Source organism: Larus michahellis, chromosome 4 (genome assembly GCF_964199755.1).
Source record: "Larus michahellis chromosome 4, bLarMic1.1, whole genome shotgun sequence".
Lineage (NCBI taxonomy): Eukaryota > Metazoa > Chordata > Aves > Charadriiformes > Laridae > Larus > Larus michahellis.
This window is the reverse complement of record NC_133899.1, coordinates 81,273,491-81,296,375: the sequence shown is the minus strand read 5'-3', so window position 1 is coordinate 81,296,375 and position 22,885 is coordinate 81,273,491. Positions and strand designations below refer to the sequence as shown.

The following is a 22,885-nucleotide window of genomic DNA, read 5'->3' as shown; positions in this document are numbered from 1 at the left end:
GCTTGCTTTTTAAGTAAGCTGGTGTCACTGAGCTTTTGGGCTGACAGCTTTATCAGTAGGGACAGTTCTCTAAATCCAAAAAGCAAGTAGTAGCCAACTCTTTGGGCATGGTGTTTTTCTGTAATCCTGGTTGTGCCCTTTCTGCATCTTCGTGTAGCGATTGATTTCTGAAATATGAGCCTGTAATCCTAAACTCAATAACTGATTACAGAAGCAAGGTGCCTTCTGTACAGTCCACTTATAGACAAGAGTATTTCTAATTTAATCTTTGTTTCTCCCTAGATGGTTGTTTCCAGGTGACTGGACAAGTCAAGCTGTAGTAATAACAGAAGATGGATATTTTGCAGTATGTAGTTCTAGATAAAATGAAACAACAATTAAAAGTCGATAAATTTCTTAGTTTTATGTGAAACATGTAAAGCTCTTGACTAAATTGCAACTGGGTAAGCGCTTCTTACCTCGCTTTACCCTTGACCTTACCACTGAATTTTTGAGATAGGTTACCGTGTTAAATCTTCTGTATGAGCCATTGACATCAAAGCAATTTTGTTGTCTAAGAGCACAATGAATAACAGGGCTTGGCTGAAGGAGGGTAGCTTTGAAAGAACAGATTTAGCTGGCAAATAGCTTTAATTTCTTCCATGAGAAAACCAAAAGTTTTTATTGAAATAGATGTGCTTGTCCTTGTTCACAGTGTTCTAAAAGACTCTTGTAAGGTGTTTAAAGATATTACTGAGGTGTTTCCTTGTGTGGAATTTTGGCTTCATGTTTTCTGTCTGTTTTCATTGGGCATTCACTTGTGGAGTTACTCTGAAAAGATGCTGTATTGAATGACATACACTTGAAGTCTCCCTCCTGTTTCTTGTAAGAAGTGTGATTCCTTCTTGATACCTGAAAGCCTCATTCTGTGAGGCTGGAGCAAAAAATACCTTTAGAGAAACGTGAAGCTTAGCAGATGCTCCCTCAAAGGTGCTTATGCATATATACCATAGGGTGACTGCCTAGCTCAATAGTTTTGCATTGAATGAATTGTCTGCTTAAAGCAGATAACATCCAGTTTATATCAGCTGTGTTGAGAGTGATTAACCTTTTCAAAAGCACCCAAATGATTCACACAGTTGCATGCTATTGACTTTCAATGATACAGCTCCTGAGTACACAAACCACTGCCGGGCATGGGAATAAGGCTTCTGTTAAGTGTTTGAGAATTGTATGAAGGTAGTGTTCTGTGGTTGCCTGGAGCAGTGGCGTCTGGGGGAAGTCAGTTTTCTTTTGGCAAGAGAAAAACAGATGCTATGTTATGCACCGAATCAAATGAATGTGGAGGAGATAAAAGCAGGAGCAATGAGAGGCTGGAACAAGTAGAAGCCTGGCTGTACTTCACCTGGCTGTGTCTTCATGGGCAGATACATGCCGATATGCGTTCCCTTGATGCCGAGCTGCTGTACGTACCTCTGGGATGTTCAGCCCATGCTGTAGTTCCTGTACAGAAGGTCCATTTGATGCTTTGCAAAACTGCCTTTGAGTAGTTCCACATGGAGATTGTACTGTTTGTATCAGCAAGTCAAAGACTTCCAAGTTGGCACGTGTTTCTTTTTGTGGAGCATCCGTATGTTGGCACAGGTACACTGTACTGCTCATGTAGCACTGAAAATGAATGCTCATTCTAGCGCATGTATAGCACTGTTAAGTCCACACAGTGCAGAAGAAACTACTCTCTCTCTCTTCCCTAAAAATTATCCATAGGGAAAGGATGGACTGATTAATCTCAGCATGGTAAAACAGAAAATGCTGGATACATCATTGTGCATTAAATCTTTAGTTATAGATTTAAGTGTTGTGCTGTCATGTAAGAGTGTATCCATAGTTAGCATCTGAAAGAATTTGCTGTCAACAGTCTGTTCAATTTCAGCTACGTTATTCATAAGATTCATTCCTCCCTCCAGCTGTTTCCACAAATTGAAAGATTTTATTTCAGTTTATAAATGCTATTTCCCTATTGTTCATGCCCACAGCTCTTTTCCATGCCCAAATATCCATCCCCCCAAGAAAAGAAATCCTGACCCTATAAAAGAAGCCATGTGGAGTGATCCTTTGAGGAGAAAGTCCAAAATGGCACAATATTGGATTTGCCATCTGCAAAACTTCAACAGCTGGTATTTCTCTGTTGTGTATCTGTGGCTGGGTGGGGATACTGGGCACAGAGCAGAATATGAGTGGGGTGTGGTTGTATTACCAAAGGGTTCTCATCTTTTGTGTTGTGGTTCCAGTTTTCTCATTACAACTGGAAGGGCCAAAACTTGCTTCTGTGAGAACTGAATGGAGCAATTGCTTGACGTTTCGGTGGTACAGCTACAGTATGAGGAGAATTTGTCACTCACAGAAACTCCAACTGTATTGGCTTTTTAAAAAGAAGACTGGTCAAATGGTTAAGAAAATACAGATGTCTGGAACAGCAGAGATAATACGTTGAAACTGTGCCATAAAATTAATCTGCAGTTTGAAAAAGAGCCCTCAAACTTCAAACCATCTTCATACATGTATTTTCTTTAGAGCCCCACCTGGAGTATAGCTGCTGTGAAGATTCAGCTAAACTGAATTTCATTTTGTTCACACCCTTAGACTTTCTAGGATCAGAAAAAGGATCTTTGGCATGACTTTTGCATCTAAACATAGGATAAAGAAACGCCCATATGTATGGATGTCCCACTATGCGTTCTTCCTTCAGGTTAAACAGGAAAAGATTTGTCTGGGGAAAATGAGGTTGTGCTTCAGATTGTCACAGATATTAGGTGCACACCAGAAAAGAGATGCACTTATTCCATCAGGTATCTGCAGGAATCTGTGCTCTGTAGGAACCTGTGAACCCTGGTGCATTTATAACGTGTACAAATTTTAAGGCAAATCATTAGTTAAAATACCTCAGCCCCAAGTCATCAGAGGAGTAGATAGTAAAAAAAAGATATCTGAAGTGTATTCATAATCTCATAAATCATTACCTTTTGGAGTTACAAAAGGCATTTATTTTGTTCTAACAGGATGAAACCTGCTCTTAGGCAGCATTTGCCCGCTGTGTGCTGGGCACAGGTATGATTCTATTAGCCTTTATACAAATCACCGTTCTGGCACCATAAACAGTTTTGCAGGTATTTACCTACCTTTTGGAGGACTAGGACTGAGATTTGAATTAACTGTGATCAAGTTTGTGGAACTGGAAACCATGTGGAATTTGGTAATGCAGACTTCATGCCAGACAAAACTGATTAATTTCTGTCTTGAGTGTTTAAATTTGTTCGTTAATCAAACTCAGGAAAAAAATATATTCACATGAAGCTGAAACTGAAGAGTTTTTGCGTAATAGATTTTATAAGCCTCAAAGGCCATATTTCTTTTATGATGATGGAATTTTTTAGTAGGAAAATCGTATTTATATTCTCTGTGTATACTTCATCCTAGCTAATTTACTTACTGGAAGACAAGTTTTGTTTGTGAAGTTGATTAATAAATTGTATGTGCAGTATTGTGGATATAGAACGTGCATAACTGCACCTATGTATCTGTAATAATTTGTCTATTTTTAGTTGCATGTTTTCAATTCTCTGTTTACTAGTATTGGAAAGATCAGTGTGCATACAAGTGAACTGAAGGAGGAACAGTGAAAGGATAGGAGACAGGAGAGAAGTCTGGGATATGATTTCATTTCTGATATCATCCTCCAAGAACACTAACAAAGGAGTGTCTGAAACTAGAGTTTAGCTGACAACTGCGTAAGCATAAACTCTATGAAAGCAGAGTAGAATTAGGTTTGCCCTCCTGCTAGGTAAACTAGATGTTATAATCTATAATGAAATCTGTTTTGACATTTTTGTTTGTTGGTGAGTTGTGTTGGGAGTAGACAGGTGTAATTCTCAAGGTCAGGTTGATGCAAGGTTACTTTTCTATAGTAATCAGGCTTTAAAAGACACAATAAAAATATTCTAGTGTAAGGATCAGATCCAAATTAGAAATCAACTGCATTCAGCTTAAATCCATAAGAAAGAAGCAAAGGAAGATGAATGCCAGCTTCAGTGCCACAGTGTACAACGCTACCATTTGAAAGTTTGCTCAAATATGGACTCCCATGATGGAGAAAGTTTGAGTCAAGCTTTGCTGTAGGCTCAATCCCTTTTGGAGTGAGAGAGTACATGTGTTCAGATAATAGACTTTACACTCTGGCCTTGTCTTTAGGAAGATATTTCCATATGGGTGCTATACCAAATATACCCTACTGCTTGTGGATTCCTTTCTGCTTGGCAAGAGGCCAAAACATTCCCTGCAAGGGAGAAGGGCCTGAAATTGTATCTGATCTGGGTGTTAATCTGTGTCCCCCAGGCTTATCCTGTGGCCATTTCTGTGTTGCAAGGGCAATGCTGAATATGCCTTTTCAATGAGATCATTGAAAAATCAAATTGCTGTTAAATTATATTTTACTCACAGTTTTGAACTGAGTTAAAGTAGGACCACCAGTGCTAAAACTTCGGGTAGAAATGCTGGTGCCAGAGTGACACTCCAAATGCTGTCTAGATAAAATTAATCATTTCACACAAATATTTCAAGTTCATGTTACATGTTTTAATATTGTTAAACATAAGCAATAGCACATTATGGCACTGCAGCCAGCCTGAAACAAGAAAGGGCACCCTATTCCTGAATGCACTGGCTACTACTTCTTCCTGGACACATCTGACTGAATGGAAGTGCATAGCATCACGCTTTCTTCTTGACACGTATTTGAGGCTGCGTACTCTCGTGCCCTCTCTGTCATTAGAGCTGTTGAGACTTGCAATGCGAAGAGAGAAGTGGGATTTAGGAAGTCTGAATCACCCACGCAAGATGCAGCATGGGAGCAGTCTGCACGAGGCTGTGTGGCAGGGTCTCTGTTGCAGGGCAGCGGGGCTTGTCGGGCTGCTGCTGTGGGTCTTGGTCCTCTCCAACAAAAGAACAAAAAGGTTAAGTCTGCAACACTGCTCTGCAGCAGGTTTACTCCTGCTCTGCGGACTGTGAAGAAAGATTGTTCCCTCAGCAGAACTCACCAGTTCTGGTGGTAGACAGTGGGTCTATTCAAGCCTACATCTGGGAAGATAGTTAGTGCCTTCATTTATGAAATTCCTATCGCAGAAGTGTAAGTTCTTTGGAACAGCGGCTGGCCTCTTGAGAGGTCTCTAACATGTCATGTACACAGCAGTATGTAAATCATTTTCATAAAAGGAAACAGGAGAAGCTCTTTCAAATCATCAAATACCATCTCACAGCCTGGAAAGGTTTAAAAGATATTTGATATCATTCACAGTTTGTTTGTGGGTTTGTTTTTGTTGTGCCTCTGCCTAAAACCCCCGTGCTCCCTTCTGCCACGCTGAACGCAGCATACACAGGAACAGAGCTGGCGTGTCTGCGGCTGCTGCCCAGCTTCCTTGCTCTGCTGGGAATGGCTGTTGCTCCAGGAAGCCCCAGCAGAAAACCTCTGTTGGCAGGAGCCACAGTCCATAGTGGTTAGGTGACTGCAATCAGCTCCAGTGGGTGGGTGGGTGTTTCACTGCCTCCTGCTACAAGGAATGTTAAAACAGGTTTAAGTGTTTCCAGTTGTTTTGCCGTCTAGTGGTTGGAGGCCTGATGAAAGGAGATTTATAACACTTCTGCTTGTGGTAGCTTGTCAAAACTTTCCTTTCAGGCAGATGACAAAGGTCAGTGCTGTGGGAGCTGAACTCTTTTCTTGAGGAAAAGCACCTCCTCTTCTGACAGCTGCCTACACCTGTGACCGAGCGATAGCTGGGAAGATGCTCTCTACAGACTCACAAACCAGCCTGTAGTAGTACGGGAAAAAAGCTTATTTATGCAGTAGTTATAAAGCCAGTGGTTGTAACTGAGGACCATGGTACCATTTCCATTGCAATAGATTCAGTTCTTCATCATTTTAGCTTATAAAAGTATCCCTTCTAGAAAGAAACAGTTCCTTCTCTATTGGATCTTATTGGTGTTTTTTACATTTGTGAAGGGCAAATCTTGAAATTCCTTATGTTTCTTCTAATGTCTTTTCAGTGTTGATTCACACTTTCCTTTTTTGTTTCAGTGTGGAAGAGTGAAATTCCAGCAAAGCTGACTTAGTGAAAACTGAATTAGTGTTGATGGCTGGAGAGAAATGTAACTTGATCTTCTGTCTCCAGCACTTGAATCAGGAACTGAAATAATTGTTCTAAGACCCTGGTCAAGTTGCCAGAAAATGGAGCGGTGCTTCTGCCAGATAGTCACCGCAGAAGTGCCAGACATTCCTCCCCTCTTTGAGCTTGTGAGTGTGTGTATTTGAGAAGGAAAATACACACAGGCAGCAGGAGACCAAAATGCTTTTCTCTGAGACGCTCGCTGAGCGTGCAGTGTAGTGCCACGCTGCGGGCAGCGCCTATAGGGATATCAGTGTGTGACGGCTGGCACAGGACCTGAGCACAGGAGTGTTTTCCCTGATTTTCTATGCTAAGCAGGGGCATTAGTCACAGGGCTTGACAGAGGATTGAGGTAAAGCCACCAGAAATGGAACTGAAGGGCACATCACACAGCAAGAGAAGCTAGTTCAGTCCCTGAAGAAGTCGTGGCTCACTGGAAGAGATGCTGTTGTCTGCCAACTACTAGACCCAGCTGCATTGGTTAATGATTCATGCTTTTAATTGAAACCATTGTGCACTACTATAGCCCTGCCTTGTGGGAGCTGCTGGTGCAATAAATCTTGATTTTTCCATATTAGAAAAGCTGTATTCTTTGGGGATTTTAAAAAGTCTTGGGCTTTTTTGCTCCCCCCTTTTCTGTTGCTATAGCTACTATAATTTTTGTTAACAAAGGCAATAAGAAGTAGTTTGCTGTGCTTAGTTTACATTATTGTGATTCTGGTATAGCTGCCAATATTCTCTCCATCCCTTCTCCTCTCCCTTCTTCTCCCCCCCGCCTCCCCTAGAGTTAATTCTCTCAAGAAACTGCAGGAGTCTGGGAACTGCTAGTCTCTTGCAGTCACTGCAGGATAGTATGTGTTTGGGGCAATGATGCTTCTACCCATGAATTAGGGAACTCAAAAACTTGAGTTTGGATTTGAGTTTGGGTTTGTGTATTGAATGAGCAGCTACCCAGAGTTTGGACACTTCCCACACTCCTGGAGCTGCACCCGTTTTTAAGGACAGCAGGAATTTCTGTCTCTTTCAGTGAAGTCCTATGTCAGGTTACCACAGCATTGCAGATCCATTTTTCTTGATGTATCTTTGGGAAAATTCAAATTTTATTCTATGAGGAAAATTTTAGCCATGGAATGAAAATGTCCCAGACCATGAAGAAAGATGGGCTGCTTTCTCTGGGGGACGCAGAGTGTGTTCCCAACATGGAAGGGAAGAAGGGGAGTGTATTTCTCTTCCCTCCTGGAGTTTCTTATTGCCTCTTTTTCCTTCTAAAAATTTATTATCTGAACTTCCTTGTTTCCTACCTGTGTTTTTCTGACTCAGTACGTTAGCTATCCTTCATCTCACCCTTGTTTTACCAGTCTTAACTCTTCTGATGTTTGTCTGGTCCTCACCCATCCTCCCTGTTTCTTCTTTAGTGGCCTTCCTCTGTTTCAGCGGCATGGCTAGGAGGAAGGTTGAAGTTTACTCATTTTGCTGGCACCATGCTTCTCTCCTATGTTTCCTTTCTGTCTTTTCAGTCACCTGAGGTGGGAGATGGATTTTAGGCAGGCAGGACATGGGCCGCACCCTCTCAATCAGCCTGCTCACACCCGCTGTGGTTTATCCTCCTGGGAGCACAGGGGGCTTGGTTTTGTTTGTTTTGGCTTAGAACATGTAAAGTTTGAAGGAGAGGGTGGCAGTAGCCAAGAGGTTCACAAACATAAAGGGAATCTGAATCAGAAAACCACTGTGCACAAAACAAGCACTCGTTGCCCTGAGAGATGCCAGTTTGCAGGAAAGCAGCTGCAGTAGACAGGAGAGGATGGTTTTGGTGACTGCAGAAGCTGGTGAGGAATGGCTTATCTCTGTTACTGATGTGTTTACCACTGGTGATAGCCATGTGTCTGGGCCCCACCATGTTTCTGGAGAACTTGAACTTACTAAAGGACATGTCCTCACTGCTTGTGTGTGAGGTAAGTCATAAAGTTACTCCTGGTTCATTGGTAGAGCAATGATATTTGGAGAGATCAAACCATAGATTTCTGAAGTAGAGTAGGAAAAAATAGGAGCAGCTCTGGGAAAATGGACCCCTCAACCTGATGCCAGAATGTGGATGATGGGTTTTACTCTCTGACACTGAATTTAAGGATCTTGCCTCTAAGCAGCTTTCCTAAGATTACAAAAGAAATTCATGTCAGAGCTCAAACACAGCTCAGAGCTCTGGCATCCTGCAGATGTTGCTGTAAGTGCAAGAACAAAATTTCTAAATGTAAACAGATACTTCTCCTGAACGGTTCTTGTACAAATTCCTAATACAAACAACAGACTTGCTTGCCATCCCATTTGCTGTGTCCAGGGCCACTTCTGGATATACTTTGGATACAGGGGAATTAAGATCATCTTCGTGCCTTTCTACAGATTCCCTGGGTAACTGCCAACAGCAAAAGAGAGAACCAAGGTTGTTCTCATCTCTTTGTGCAAGCCAAGACAGTTTTGGCTAATATTTTCTACTTACATCCGTAAGATCTCCAGCCAGTTCCTCATGCTCCCAGGATGCTTTTATATGATCACGTTGAGACCGTTTGTCCAAATTAATAGTTGGTTCACTAGAAGTGTTAGCATTGGCAGCTTAGGTATCACAGACAGGACCTGCTTCTTGGAGATACTGACTCCGAACAGTAGCACAATTATTAGGACATAGTGGTCTAAACAGAAGGAGATTCATAGTAACACTGCATATCAGCTCTTGACCTTACTGAGGCACTGGTATCAAAGATCTTCCACTGCTGCTTGAAACTTACAAGAACATTTTGTCACAATGTCAGCTTGCCTTCTGCTTATACCAATGAATTAATTTTACTTTACTGCATGGTATTAGACAGAAGTCAAAAGACTTTGAGCGGGACAGCATCAGTAGTTGCTATGAGTTACTTCTGCAGAAGACCTCTATTTTTTCAACCCTCCTGACACTCATGAAGCATCCATTCCACATCCTTCTACAGATGCTGCCTGCCATCTTCCTCTGAAGTTAGTTTTCCTGGTGACATCTGCATTGGCCAAGAGAACTGGTTATCCACAAACTGTCCTTCGCCGAACGCTCCTTACAGCCTTCTCTGGGAGCAAAACACTGGATTTCTGTACAGACTTGGTCTTTAAATGGTTTCAGATTTTCTTCCACTCCTGTTAGCCATCTTTCCTGTTCCCTTCTGCTTAGTGTCGGGGAAAAGCAGTTACACACACTGGATGCTGATCCAGGGCTTTTGCTTTGTTGCTCTGACTCGAACAATACAACCACTTTGTTTCTCTCTCTATTTACAGCCAGGGCCAGCATACTGAAGGTCACCTTATCTCCTAGCAAAGCATGCCTGAACCTGAATACTCAGTGTGGCAAATGACCTAGCCTGGCTCACTGGATTTGGGAGTAACATTTTCATCAACCCTTGGGTTTTTTTTTTTCCTCCATTTTCTCCTTTTGCTGCTTTGTTTGCTTTTCCACCAACATCTTTTTTTTTTTTTTTTTCATTTTTTTTCTGTTCCCCCTCCATCTTCCCTTTTTCCTTTCTTTTTCAGACCATTTCCTTTTTTTGTTGCTTACTGTCAGGGGAGGCGAGTCAGGATGAGGTACAAATCTGTTCGTCCATCTTCCCTCCCTGCCATCACTGACCATTTGTGTGTGTGGAGGTTGGAAGCAAAGTGTCTCCCTGGTGATCCTGGCCTTTGGTAGGTGTCTTTCCTCCTCTCTGCTCTCAGGAAGGGCTCTGCAGAAGGCGTCTGACGCAAACATGCTAAAAGAAGTCTCATGGCCTTCTGAAAATAGATGAAAATAGTGCCACCAGCTGCAGTGGCCAAGCTGGCCTTTTTAAACCCTTTGATCTCCATGCTTTTCTCAGTGTCACTGTTTCCCACATTGTCACAAATAGGTGCAGAGCAAAAGACCATTTCAAGGGTTTTCAAGCTTTGCGAGTGTCAACTTCACTGCTGTCTCTCAGTATCGTAGAAGAAGCTCAAGGGGCTATTGCACAGGCAATAGTAAGCCGAGTTATTCATTTATAGCTCATTGCCTGCTCTGAGATAATTCACTGGTTATATTCTTACTCCTAAGCATGCCCTTATACAACATAATTTGGAAAGTGTGTTACCCCCTCTAAATGTGTACTAAGAACATCTGCATGGAGAATTCGTGTGGAGTATTTAGGATGCTATAGATTCTCCTCTGCGTACAGACAAGTTCTGGCTTGTTTCTGCTGTATAGAGTATGAATTGAGAAACGAAAATTAAAGTAATTTGTTTACAGTGGAAAGTTAATTCAAGTTTAAGGTATGACATAATAGAGATCTTGTTAAGCCACCCTCCACATGGCTGAGTGTACTTCAGACATTCCCAGGTAGTACATCTCACTTCTAGAAAAGATAGTCAGAAGTAGTCAGGAAATAGTTCAACTAGCATATACCCAAAGACATTTACCCAGTGACTCAAAGTAATATATGGCAAAATGAAGACTGAAGCCCTCTTTCTCAAGTCTCTGTGCAGCTGTATCAAGATTCTCCTTCCTCCCATCATGTAAAACTTTGTACGAAGTATATAACCACTATTAATTTTGCAGTTTGCACTCTAGTGGTGCTCTAAGCAGGAGCCACACGTGTCTGACAGGAAGGAAGGGAGGTGTGCTAACAACACTGGGAACAGCAGCTTTCTCTGTATTCTACCTGTGACCCGTGTTTTGCCTCGCATGATGCTCCAATGAATCAGAACCTACAGTAGTTGCAAAATCAGGATGCTTCTCAGCTGTCTGCCAGACTTTGTCAGTCAGCCTTGGGGTGAAGAAGGTTCAGTCATCGGTGTCAGCTCAACAGGGAAGTTCCTTTTAAGATTTATGAAGACTTTCAGCTTTGTTTGTTCACTTTATGTCTCCCCTACAGCCTGTGCTCCCAGGCGGCCTGTACTAAGCAGTGAACTGTGCTTTGAATTGTATTGTGGTGTTTTTAAGGACTGGTGACACCCTGTGGGAAATACTGAAGGACAGTCTGTTTTCTCAGTTTTCATATTCCTTGTGATGCAAAAAAAAATAATTTAAAAGAATCTTTATTCCTTAAAGCTAATTTGCTCTCATTCCTTAGCTAAATCATAATCTGTCTTTTGTGTCAGAAGAAGCAATTCGTTACTGTGCAAATAATGTTGATGTTGCAATTAAGAGAACTACGACTTCATTAAGGAATAAGCAACAGCAGCAGGTGAGCATGAGACTTGAACTGGTGTTTTCATGCAAATATCCTTAGGATGAAGGGAAAGGACAAAGGAAGAATAATACTGAGGAGCTGTGATATGTTAGGCACAACTTGTTAGTAGTCTGTTTTCATTGTGGTATCTGGTCATCATGGATATGTTTGTGTTGCCAAAATATATATGCCTCTGATTATACGGTACTGAACCTTTATCGCAAAATGTGATGACCGAGGGCTTTCAACAAATCAGTGTTCGTTAAGTTTATTATAGGGCTTGTTGAAAGGACTTACCAGATTTTGACTGACACTCAAGTACAGCAGAAGGAACAAGAAGTCACTTTTCTGTAGTAAAGCCTTATCTGGATCTGAGGTGCACACATATTTTGGTTGCTGAAGCCACATGGGAGTAATGTGAATGCTTTGCATCTAAACCCAAATTTTAATGCATGAAATCTAAGACGTTTTGTTGCATCAAATACACGAGTTTCTGCTGCATCTATGTCAGAGAGAAAATGTCTTGATGAATGTTTTTATGCCTTTGTCTCTTTTTGTTCTTAAAAAATTAAAAGCAAATATAGCCTGCATGTTTGCAAGGCTGGAACTGTATTTTCTATACTGTAGGAACATATTTATAACATCTAGAGTGCTGTCCACAATCAAAAAAGTTTCTATCTTAAAGAGAAAGCATGCAAATTTAGTTTTAAGTAACACATATTTTGAAGGCACTTTTAAGGTATGTTTTCCCGACAGTCCAGAAAAACCCAGATGAATGCCTGAAAAATCAGCCTCACTAAAACAACGAAAAAAAACCCCAACTCCAAATGGTTAGTCTTCAGATGAAACAGTTCCTTGAACCAGATAGCTGTATGAGTGTGATGGGGTGAGAATGTGTGGCTAGCATAGGCAGGAGAAATTAAGACCGTAGTATTTCAGATTGACATCAGTTTTAAGGGCAGCATGAGGGTGTGTTTCATAACTGGCTGAAGCCATGTGAGTTCACACCGCCACCAAAATGTGTAGTTAAGGTTACTCTTATGATAGTACCACCTAATTGTACTGTTAAGTACTGTAAATTTTTCTCAAATCAAGATAGTTAAGCTTGAACTAATCAATGTATTTTTTTTAAAACACGACCTTTTTCTTCAACCTACACAGGGAAATACTAACTTCTGATTCAGTAGCTGCCATATATTTTTTTGTTAGTGTCTCCTTGCTTCCCCGGGGAGCAGTCACTTTTAAAGGAACCTTTGGTTTATTCCAGTTCGATTTGTCAATAAATAGGAACTGGTTATATTCAGTGAGAGCTCTCATTTAGCACAAACAAGACAGAAGGAGTCACAGTGAAGTTACTTTCCTGCTGGTACAACAATAGCTGTAATTTAGATAAATTGGAAGGAAGTCTTTTATAGACTACTAGCTAAATGAAAAGTGGCTATTGGAGCCTGCACTAGATGTGGCACAAATTAATATGTCTTTCCTTTCTGCAGAAAGGGGGAAAGATTCAGTCCAAAGGCTGGATTCAGTCCACCTTCTTCATCTGAGATATGATTCCAGTGATGGAAGAGAGCAAAGCACAAAGAAAACCTTAATGGTCATTTTAATACTGAAACAAGCAAGATAAAGCAAACACCTTAAGTCCCAGAGAGTTCCATAATTATATTCAAATTTTTTCAAGTACAACGTGTCCCCCATAGTCTGAGAAGCATGGTCACCCTAGTATTAGTGAAAATTCCTTCATTAAAGACAAGCGAGCATGCATGGTCCCTGATTTTCATGTTGTTTTCCTTCCATTTCAAAGCTGTGATTGCTCTAGCAGTGCTGAAGGTAACAGAAAAGCTTAGTGCTGTATTCTTACATTTGGGCTGCAGCATGTTGCGAGTGAGGTCTGTTCTCTTCACCAGGTATTGCTCGTTTTCAATTCAAGGGAAAAAACAGCTTAAGGGAAAATAAATGAAGTATTAAGAAGGTAAAGAAGGGTGAGGGTAAGAATATCAAGAGAAGGGAAAGGCATTTTAGGTGGTAGAAAAATAGGACAGGAGGGTGAGGAGTGACTGGAGAGCTGTCCTTGCCCTAGGCAGCATCCCTGCTTTTCACCTGCCTGGTTCTGCAGCCACCCAGGTCTGCCAATGTACGCTGAGGTTCCCCTCTTTCCCCTCCAGTAAGTGCTGCAACATCAGTTTCCTAATAGTAGCAGTTTCAGTTCAGTGCGGACTTAACTGCTGAAAGGGTAGGTTGGCATTGTAAGGTTGCAATGACAACCAAGTCCACCACCACTATTGGAAGTTTGTCCTGAAAGTGAACTTGTCACCTAGCTGTGAAAGCCTAGCAGAGAGACCGTTCACTGACTTGATTGGAAACAGGCTGTCTGTGGATTGTAGAGGGGCAAATTTTGGATGAGATTGTGGAGTTAGTACCAGTTAAAATCTGTGCCTTTTTCATAAAGATGAGAAGTTTGACAAGCCCTCTTCCTTTGGCTCTGTTGTCAGAAACGTTGTAATTTGTTCCCATATCAGAGACTCGTGAATAGCTTGATCTTGTTTTCTCACTTAGAGATTACACATGAGCGTAGTATGACTCAAGCATGTACACATTACTGGTAGCACAAGGTCTCTTTCCCCAGTCTTTAGGAATAGCCTTGAAGGCAGCTAATTCTCATGTATAGCAAGAAGCCTGTTGACGTGATCATAGTTAGGGTATCTGTGTGCTGTAAAGACTAAACTTGGGATGAGATAGTTGATACTTTCTGAATATCTCCATGCCAAGACCTTGTTGAGCAGGTCATTTAGCTCTTTATATTAGTTTGTATGATATTGTGTGGGTAAACTTACAGTGTCCCAGCTGAGAGAACAGGTATATCTGATAAAAGCACATAGTTCTTATAAAAATGTTCTTCGGAGTCTCTACAGGAGCCCTCTCAAGGCAGAAATCTCTGTAAAGATTTTATTGGACTTTCCAGTTCATCAAACTGACATTGTTCTGAGGGGACATAATTATCTGTTTTACTGGAAGGGAATAGGCAAATTGCCACAAAGCTTAGCTGCAACTCTTAAACAAAGTTTAGCTATGCAACACCTCTTGAAATGTGGGCAAGATTTCCTTAAAGCACTCAGAAAATTTATTAATGTTGTAAACTAACTTCTCAATGCCTAGAGACATTCTACTGCAGCTACTGTTAAGAGAAAAATAAGTAGGCCGAGCTGGTTAGTATTAATGATACATTTCTGAGTTTGTCTTTATTACAAGGTGCTTTGTCAAAGGCATGAGTTCATCTTAGCAGCCTGTAGTTCTTCCCTGTAATACCTTTCTGTTATGTCTGCAGGTCTCTGCCCTCTGGGGCAGACCAAAGTAGTAATATTTCCCTATATTTTCTGGATTCCAGATTAGTGGGATTTCAAAGGAAAATCACCTGCTTTAAAAGGCTTCAGAACATAGGCAGATCTCAAGAATCCAAATTATACCGTATAAATTATATTGATTGCGGTACAGATTGGTTCAGTCCGAGACAGTTAAATGTAAGTTAATCTTAGCAACACATGAGACAACAAGGACTTTACACCCAGTGAACTGTCACGGACAAACCTGTCTCAAAAATAACAGTAGAAGTCCAGAGCGGAGAAGTCTTATGAACACATTTGACATGCTTGCTGGACACACACATTTTCTTTGTAGAATTTGCACCCATGTTAGTGATAATGCCAGGAGAAGGCTCAGGAGCCTACATTCAAAGGCTCCCTTCTCAAGGCATTAGAAACCCTGCATATATTCTCTTTGCCACCTTCCTGACTTCATCTGCTCTGTGCTGCATTGTCTTCCGCTTGTGCGAGTTCAGTGATCATTAGTAAGCACCAGAATCTGGATTGTTATTGGTTAAGCTGCCAGATAAACAGTGCTAGTGTTGCTGACACGCAGAAAACTGGCTTTGAAACATTGCAACATACTCTAAGGACTTTTCATTGGAACTGTATATTTAATGGAAAATATTCTTTAGAAACGAGTGCAGAAAATGGAGTGCAATGAATCTATTTTAAGACTAAGTAGGGAAAAGGACCATATGGATATTGAGCACAGTATTAATCCCCAACAAACCAAAAAAGAACCGTGCATGTCTGTTGAACTGAAGAAATTTCAATTGAAAAGTACTCTTCTGCTCCCATTATATTAACAGAATGGAAGAGGTCATAATTCAAATTATGAAAATGTTTCCTCTAAAGCATCCGTTGATCTCAGACATTTATAAGACATCTGAGCCTAGACATGATCGGTGCATCCCTAAGAGAAAGAAATCGGCCAAGGGACGCAGGAGACCTGCATGGTTGAGCAGGGAGCTTCAGAAAAAGCTCAAGTGGAAGAAGGAAGTTTATAATAAGTGGAAGAAGGGACTGACCCCTTGGGAGGATTACAAGAATGCCACCAGAGCGTGCAGGGATGAAACAAGGAAAGCCAAGGCCGCCTTGGAATTAGACCTGGCTAGGGACATCAAGCACAACAAGCACAACAAAAAGAGCTTCTACAAGTATATTGGAAGCAAAAGGAAGACCAGAGAAGTTGTGGGCCCACTGCTGAATGAGGCAGGAGTCATGGTGACGGAGGATGTGGAGAAGGCAGAGTTACTGAATGCCTTCTTTGCTTCGGTCTTTACTGCTCGGCCCAGCCCTCAGGAGTCCCAGACTTTGGAGAAAGTAACAGGGAAAGAAGACGACTTCCCTTGGGTTGAGGAGGAGCGAGTGAGGGACCAATTAGATCATCTAGATATTCACAAGTCCATGGGCCCTGATGGGATGCACCCGAGAGTGCTGAGGGAGCTGGCAGAAGTCATTGCTGGGCCGCTCTCCATCATCTTTGAAAAGTCCTGGAGAACAGGCGAGGTGCCTGGGGACTGGGGGAAAGCCAATGTCACTCCAGCCTTCAAGAAAGGCAAGAAGGAGGAGCCGGGGAACTACAGGCCGGTCAGCCTCACCTCCATCCCTGGAAAGATGATGGAACAGCTCGTTCTGGGTGTCATCTCAAGGCACGTGGAGGAAAGGAAAGCTATCAGAAGTACTCAGCATGGATTCACCAAGGGGAAATCATGTCTGACTAATCTGATAGCCTTCTACGATGGCATGACTAGATGGATAGATGAGGGGAGGGCGGTAGATGTGGTCTACCTTGACTTAAGCAAGGCGTTTGACACGGTCTCCCACAGCATCCCCATAGGGAAGCTTAGGAAGTGTGGGTTAGATGAATGGACAGTGGGGTGGGTAGAAAACTGGTTGAAAGATAGAGCTCAGAGGGTTGTGATTAGGGGCACAGAGTCTAGTTGGAGACCAGTGACGAGTGGTGTTCCCCAGGGGTCAGTACTGGGTCCAGTCCTCTTCAACATATTCATCAATGACCTGGATGAGGGGATAGAGTGCACCCTCAGCAAGTTTGCTGATGACACCAAGCTGGGTGGGGTGGCTGACACACCAGAAGGCTGTGCCGCCATACAGAGAAACCTGGACAGGTTGGAGATCTGGGCAGAGAGAAACCTTATGAAGTTCAACAAGGGCAAGTGTAGGGTGCTGCCCCTGGGGAGGAATAACCCCATGCACCAGTACAGGTTGGGGGCTGACCTGCTGGAGAGCAGCTCTGTGGAAAGAGACCTGGGAGTCCTGGTGGACAACAGGATGACCATGAGTCAGCAATGTGCCCTTGTGGCCAAGAAGGCCAATGGCATCCTGGGGTGCATCAAGAAGAGCATGGCCAGCAGGTCAAGGGAGGTCATCCTCCCCCTCTACTCTGCCTTGGTGAGGCCGCACCTGGAGTACTGTGTCCAGTTCTGGGCTCCCCGGTTCAAGAGGGACAGGGAACTGCTGGAAAGGGTGCAGCAGAGGGCTACAAAGATGATTGGGGGACTGGAACACCTCTCTTATGAAGAAAGGCTGAGGGATTTGGGTCTCTTCAGTCTGGAAGAAAGATGTCTGAGGGGTGACCTTATCAACACTTATAAATACTTAAAGGGTGGGTGTCAGGAGGATGGGGCCAGGCTCTTTTCAGTGGTGCCCGGGGACAGGACAAGAGGCAATGGGCACAAACTTGAACATAGGAAGTTCCACCTAAACATGAGGAGGAACTTCTTTACTTTGAGGGTGGCAGAGCACTGGAACAGGCTGCCCAGGGAGGTGGTGGAGTCTCCGTCTCTGGAGACATTCAAAACCCGCCTGGACATGTTCCTGTGTAACCTGCTCTAGGTGACCCTGCTCTGGCAGGGGGGTTGGACTAGATGATCTCCAGAGGTCCCTTCCAACCCTATGATTCTATGATTCTATGATTCTATGATGAGTAACTAGGCTCAGTGTTATCCACCTTCCACAGGAGAGGAGAGAGTATGTTCTTGCAATGCGGTAAATGAGTGGATACGTTGTGTGTAAAAAAGCAGAAGGTCTTCTTGAGACCTTAGGAGGCTCTCAAATAGTACAAATAAAGCAATTTTGATTGCAGTGACTTTTCGGGTGCTTTCTCCAAGCCAAGCTCTGTCCCTGAACCACTTGTGAACGGGAGTAGGCTGAGGTACAACTTGCACTGTAGTGGGACTGAGAGTGGGTGCTTCCAAAGTATTGAGATGCTTTAGGAAATTAAGAATAATTTTAAACTGCAGTGGGGTGGAGCATACGATTTGCACCTGCCCTGTTAGTGGAATTAAAGATTCAGTGATACTGTAACATTCACTAGCACAAAGTGTGATGGTTTTCAGTGCCCCATCTGTCCATAAAAAAGCTCTAGGCCACGCTCTCATTTTGGAAGTGGAAGGAAACCTCTAAGATGGGGTAGAAATGGTCCATAAGGAATATTCTGTCATCGGGGCTTCCTTCAATGATAAAAATCTGTTAGGAAATACCTGCATTGCAGCAGCCATTTTCAGTCAGGATGATGAACCTTGCCTGGTACTGGCAGCAGATCTCATGTTGCTGTCACACCATTTTTTATATTTGTCTGTTGTCTTTACTCTTTGATTTTACCAATGATTTGTGGAGGTTTTAGGCAAAATGGATGTAAAAATGAAGAAGGTCCATATTCTACTATCTGGGCTCATGAAATTAGTGAGACCACGCCTGGAGTAAAGCATGAATTATGGCGAAATAAGGGTTTCAGGGTAATTCTTTACATTTACAAATAAAACAGAATTCTGCATTTTTGGGCAAAGTGTAGTAGATAGTTAACTAGGCAATGCAGAATCTGTGCGACATGACTATTTTTGGATTTGTTTTTAAGACTATGTCACAATACTTGAGAGATTTTGTTTTGATTGCTTTGTAAAGAATAATTTGCAAATACTGTGATGGAGAATGCTCTCACGCAAGCCCAAGGGATGTGATTCTTACCATACAATGATCCATATAAACTTACAAGGCTGTCAGACTCATTCGAAGGCTCTGAAATAACTTGCTACATGACCATAACATTTGGGGTTGTTTTTTTTTTTTCCCCTCTATTTCTTTGTTTTTGTGTTGGGTCTTTTTTTGGTATTAAGCCCTTGCTTCCAGGCACCTCTGTAAATTGTTGATTGACTATTCTTCTTCCATGTTCAAGTTATTTGGATTTTCCCAGCATGTGCTGGGATGATACCAGCATCACCTGTGGTAAAATATTCATCCAAAATAAGCATTAAAGAAAAATTGCAAAGAAAAGTCAGTTGATATCGCCATATATGCCGGAGTCTCAACTGCATGGGAAGAAACACACTCATGTCACTAAACTTGACATATCTTGTGAAATTGTCTTTTAGAACTCAGTACCTCTTTTGCTGAAAACAAACCAGTTTGGCATATTTGCCACTTAAGGTTGCTTTGAAATGTGAGGTTTAAATAATCACTTTTTAAAAATATTGAACACAATGATTTTTATCAAGCTTTGATGCACAAGTATGCGTACTTTTTTTTCCATTGGATTTTGGGTATTGGAAAAGTGGACTCTTAGAAAACAACAACATAAAAGCACGCTATCTTTTATGTGCCACGTCAGTATCCCATCTTTTTGAAGGTCTCTTCAGCTTATCTTGGTCTTGAATAGAAAAGCAAATCTTGAAAAATGAATGCAACACATGCATGCTAACAGTTATTATTCACCTTATGCTGTTCCAGGGGGACTTTATAGCAGCTTTCCTGAAGCTCCCCTCCAGGGAGACCTTATAGCAGCAGTATCTGAAGGGGGCCTACAGGAAAGCTGGAGAGGCACTTTTTACAAGGGCATGTAGTGATAGGACGAGGGGTAAGGACTTCAAACTAAAAGAGGGTAGATTTAGATTAGATATTAGGAAAAAAAAATTCACTCTGAGGGTGTTGAGCCACTGGCCCATGTTGCCCAGGGAAGTTGTGGATGCCCCATCCCTGGAAGTGTTCAAGGCCAGGCTGGATGGGGCTTTGAGCAGCCTGGTTGAGTGGGAGGTGTCCCTGCCCATGGCAGCGGCATTGGAACTAGAGGATCTTGAAGGTCTCTTCCAACTTAAACTCTTCTGTGATTCTTATTTTTCTCACCTTAATTGTTAATAAGTGATTTAGAGAGATTTAACACAGTAAAAGTATTGAACCGCTGAGTGGAAAACATTTAAAAAAACCCCCATCTGATGGCTCCTTGTGGAATACACAATCCTAGAAAGCTTGGCCAGCATCAGAGGATTTCCTTTCTTGTCCCACGCAAGCCCTTTTCCAATCTGAACAGGCAGTTCTTTAACAGTCCTGTTATCTTGATAATGTAACACTAACAATAACAAGGCACTGGAGGAATTTGGGAAGCTTCAGTGTAGAAAAAATATTACCAACTGGAAAAAAAATCTCCTCTTAATTTGGGAATATTGATACACACAAGACAATTGGAGAAAGACAAGTAGACCTGCAGTCTGTGGTTGGCAGATTGACTCTGCCTCTGGAGCTGAAATCCGCCGGAGATTTTCTGACCTTATTTGTGGCAGAACTGTTTGGAATAAAGTGGTTTAGAGAACGTCCTCTTCACTGCGATGGGTCTGTTAGTACAGGGATTCTGTATGTTGTCAGTACACAGCTGGCTTTTCAGCATCACATTACAGCTGGCTTCTCAGTCTGGACTTACTGTGGGTTTAAGTAAACAAGAAGTTTTGTAATACTCCTTATTTTTGCATTAGCTATGCCATTAATGGTCATAAAAATTGGTAGTTCTGGTCAGACCCCGGGTGGCAGTGCTGCAAACCATCGTGGATATTTTAGCCTGTAAACTAAGGAGCATCTCAGAAACCATCCAGAGCACGTGCCAGCAGAGCCACAGGATTCTTGATAAATAACTCCTGTAGCATCATGTGGAATAAATACTGTCCTGTTTCTTTCACAAGGGACTCAGCTGGCGTTTTAGTAATCTTATGATATGAAAATACATTTCTCCCTTGTTTTGCAAAGTATTTCTCAAGTGGAAATCAAGTGATTTCTCAATGACAGAGGAAATTGCCACTAAGAGCTGTGCTATACCAGAGAAACATGGGATGGGATATAGTCAACAGAGGGGTATGATGTTAGAGGTTACCACTTTTGCATCCTTGGGATTACGTCCTGGCTGATATCCATATATATAATAAATATTCTCCCTTCGGTTGCAGCATGACGTTCCTATTAAGATAATGGCATGAAGGCAAAATAAATCATGGTACTGGGCTGTTTCTTTGCCAGTATGCAGCAACATTACAGAAGTTATGCCCATCTTTTGGGCGCTTAACTGGATATACGTGTGTTTTACCATGGCTGAAATTAAATTTGCAGGTTTTGGGTTGTTACCAAATTACTAGGAAATAAATAGGAATTACTAACAATTCTTTATATTACCTGAGATCTTAAAAGTGTCCTAAGACAATTTTACTTACAGAATATTGGGACAAACAGAGAAAACCATTTGTAGATATTTTCGTGTCACAAGCAGATTTGAAAATTATATTCAACATATTTGCTACTGAATATATTTCACTATTAGAAAATATTTCCATAATAAAGCTGCACTTTAAAATTGATAAAACTTTCTTTGTTCTTTGGAATAGCTTTTGTGTGTCCAGAATGCCAGTCATAGCTATGGTAGTTGCAAGTATCACACACTGCGGTTACTAGGTTCTCCACATATACTGATGGATAGAAGAACCACACCAAACCTGTGATATTTTGTGAACTGGGTATCAAGCTCTGTTCATCACACATGCCAGAACCCGAAGAATACACTTAATTCCAATAAGATATCTCCTTTTATAGCACTGGGCTCTGATAAACTTGTCTGTGGATGTGAAAGAGCAGCGATAGAGAGGTAGGGTTTAGTTTTTCAGGATCATAACTAGACTGATTGCATTTTACAGAATGAAAAGCAGCCCAGAGTTCTGCCTTTACTCAGCATAGTACTTCTAGCAGTCTTGAAGGTTAATTGTCATTTGGGCTTCTTGAAGCTTAATTGACTTTTCTTCTCACAGATATCCACACTTCTAGAAAGCAGAAATGACCATGACTGCCAACAAGAATGCCAGTGTCAACAGCAGAGCTGGAGGGAGTAAAGTGCCTCAGGACACTCTGGATAGGTAAGTGGTGAACTGCAGGGCTTGTAGATTCTGAGAAAGGTTTGTCTGTGTTTGGAACAAAATCTCTGTTCAAAGGTAAGCAACCTCTATTCTGACACAGAGAGAGTTTTGCTTGGCTGAGAAAAGTTGGAGGAACTGAAATATGAAAAAAGGTCTGCTTCTGGCATATTTCTGTCGTGCTATTGCTGCTCGCCATCTAGTTATGATGAAAGTGATTGCAAGGAAGGACCTGTGTGAAAGGCACTGTGTAGGCCTCAGGAGGTTTTAACTAAATTTCTTGGCCATATGACTGCATGTTGACTTTTATCCTTTAGCAACCTTCAGGTTGTGTTTTGTATTGGTTTCTGGCAAATTTTCTCTGCTGTATCTGCCTTGACAGACAGCGGGCAGAAACTGCCTCCTGTTGCAGGTCAGGCAGCAAATGTGAAAGGGCTGAAGGTAAAGTACAGGGCTCATCTCTTATTGTCTTTTATTAGGCATATTATGCTGTGTTAAAACTCAGCAGAAATGGACTTGATATCTTTGTATGCTTCCCAGTTTGTTACTATGTGTATTGGGCATCTCTTAGAATAAAACAGCAAAAACGTAAAATAAAGGGGGGTGGGGAGGGTAGCTAGAGGAATTTCTAGAGGTATTTTCATATGTGGGTATTAAAACCAGATATCCCTAATGATATCTGGCATTCTCAAGTTCTTTATCATCCTTCCATCAGTGCAGACAGATTGGTGCTGGGAACTTGGGTCTAGACTTTAGCAAACTTTGGACCTACTCTTTTGTTTTAAAATCTTTTCCATTCTGAATAGCTTAGAAAGTACTGTGGGATACTAAGTTATTGGATAATAACTGTCAAGTTAACTGTCTTTCTTTATCGTCACCATCTGTTTTGATTAGAATTTGTCAGGAAAAGTTTTTTAAGTACAAGTATGGACCTGAAGCTAAGAAAAATCTTTGAG

The 22,885-nt window shown here is 41.8% G+C and overlaps 1 protein-coding gene across 2 annotated transcripts in view; it reads left to right on the top strand.

Annotated features, from left to right (window-relative positions):
• The window catches only part of DENND2B (DENN domain containing 2B), a 180,156-nt gene that overhangs the window by 58,395 nt on the left and 98,876 nt on the right, over nucleotides 1-22,885 (top strand). For both annotated transcript variants that reach the window (XM_074585905.1, XM_074585906.1), the window contains one exon: nucleotides 21,828-21,932. In XM_074585905.1, coding sequence (XP_074442006.1) covers nucleotides 21,853-21,932 — 80 coding nt within the window. In that variant the 5' untranslated portion in view covers nucleotides 21,828-21,852. The remainder of the gene's footprint in view (nucleotides 1-21,827; nucleotides 21,933-22,885) is intronic.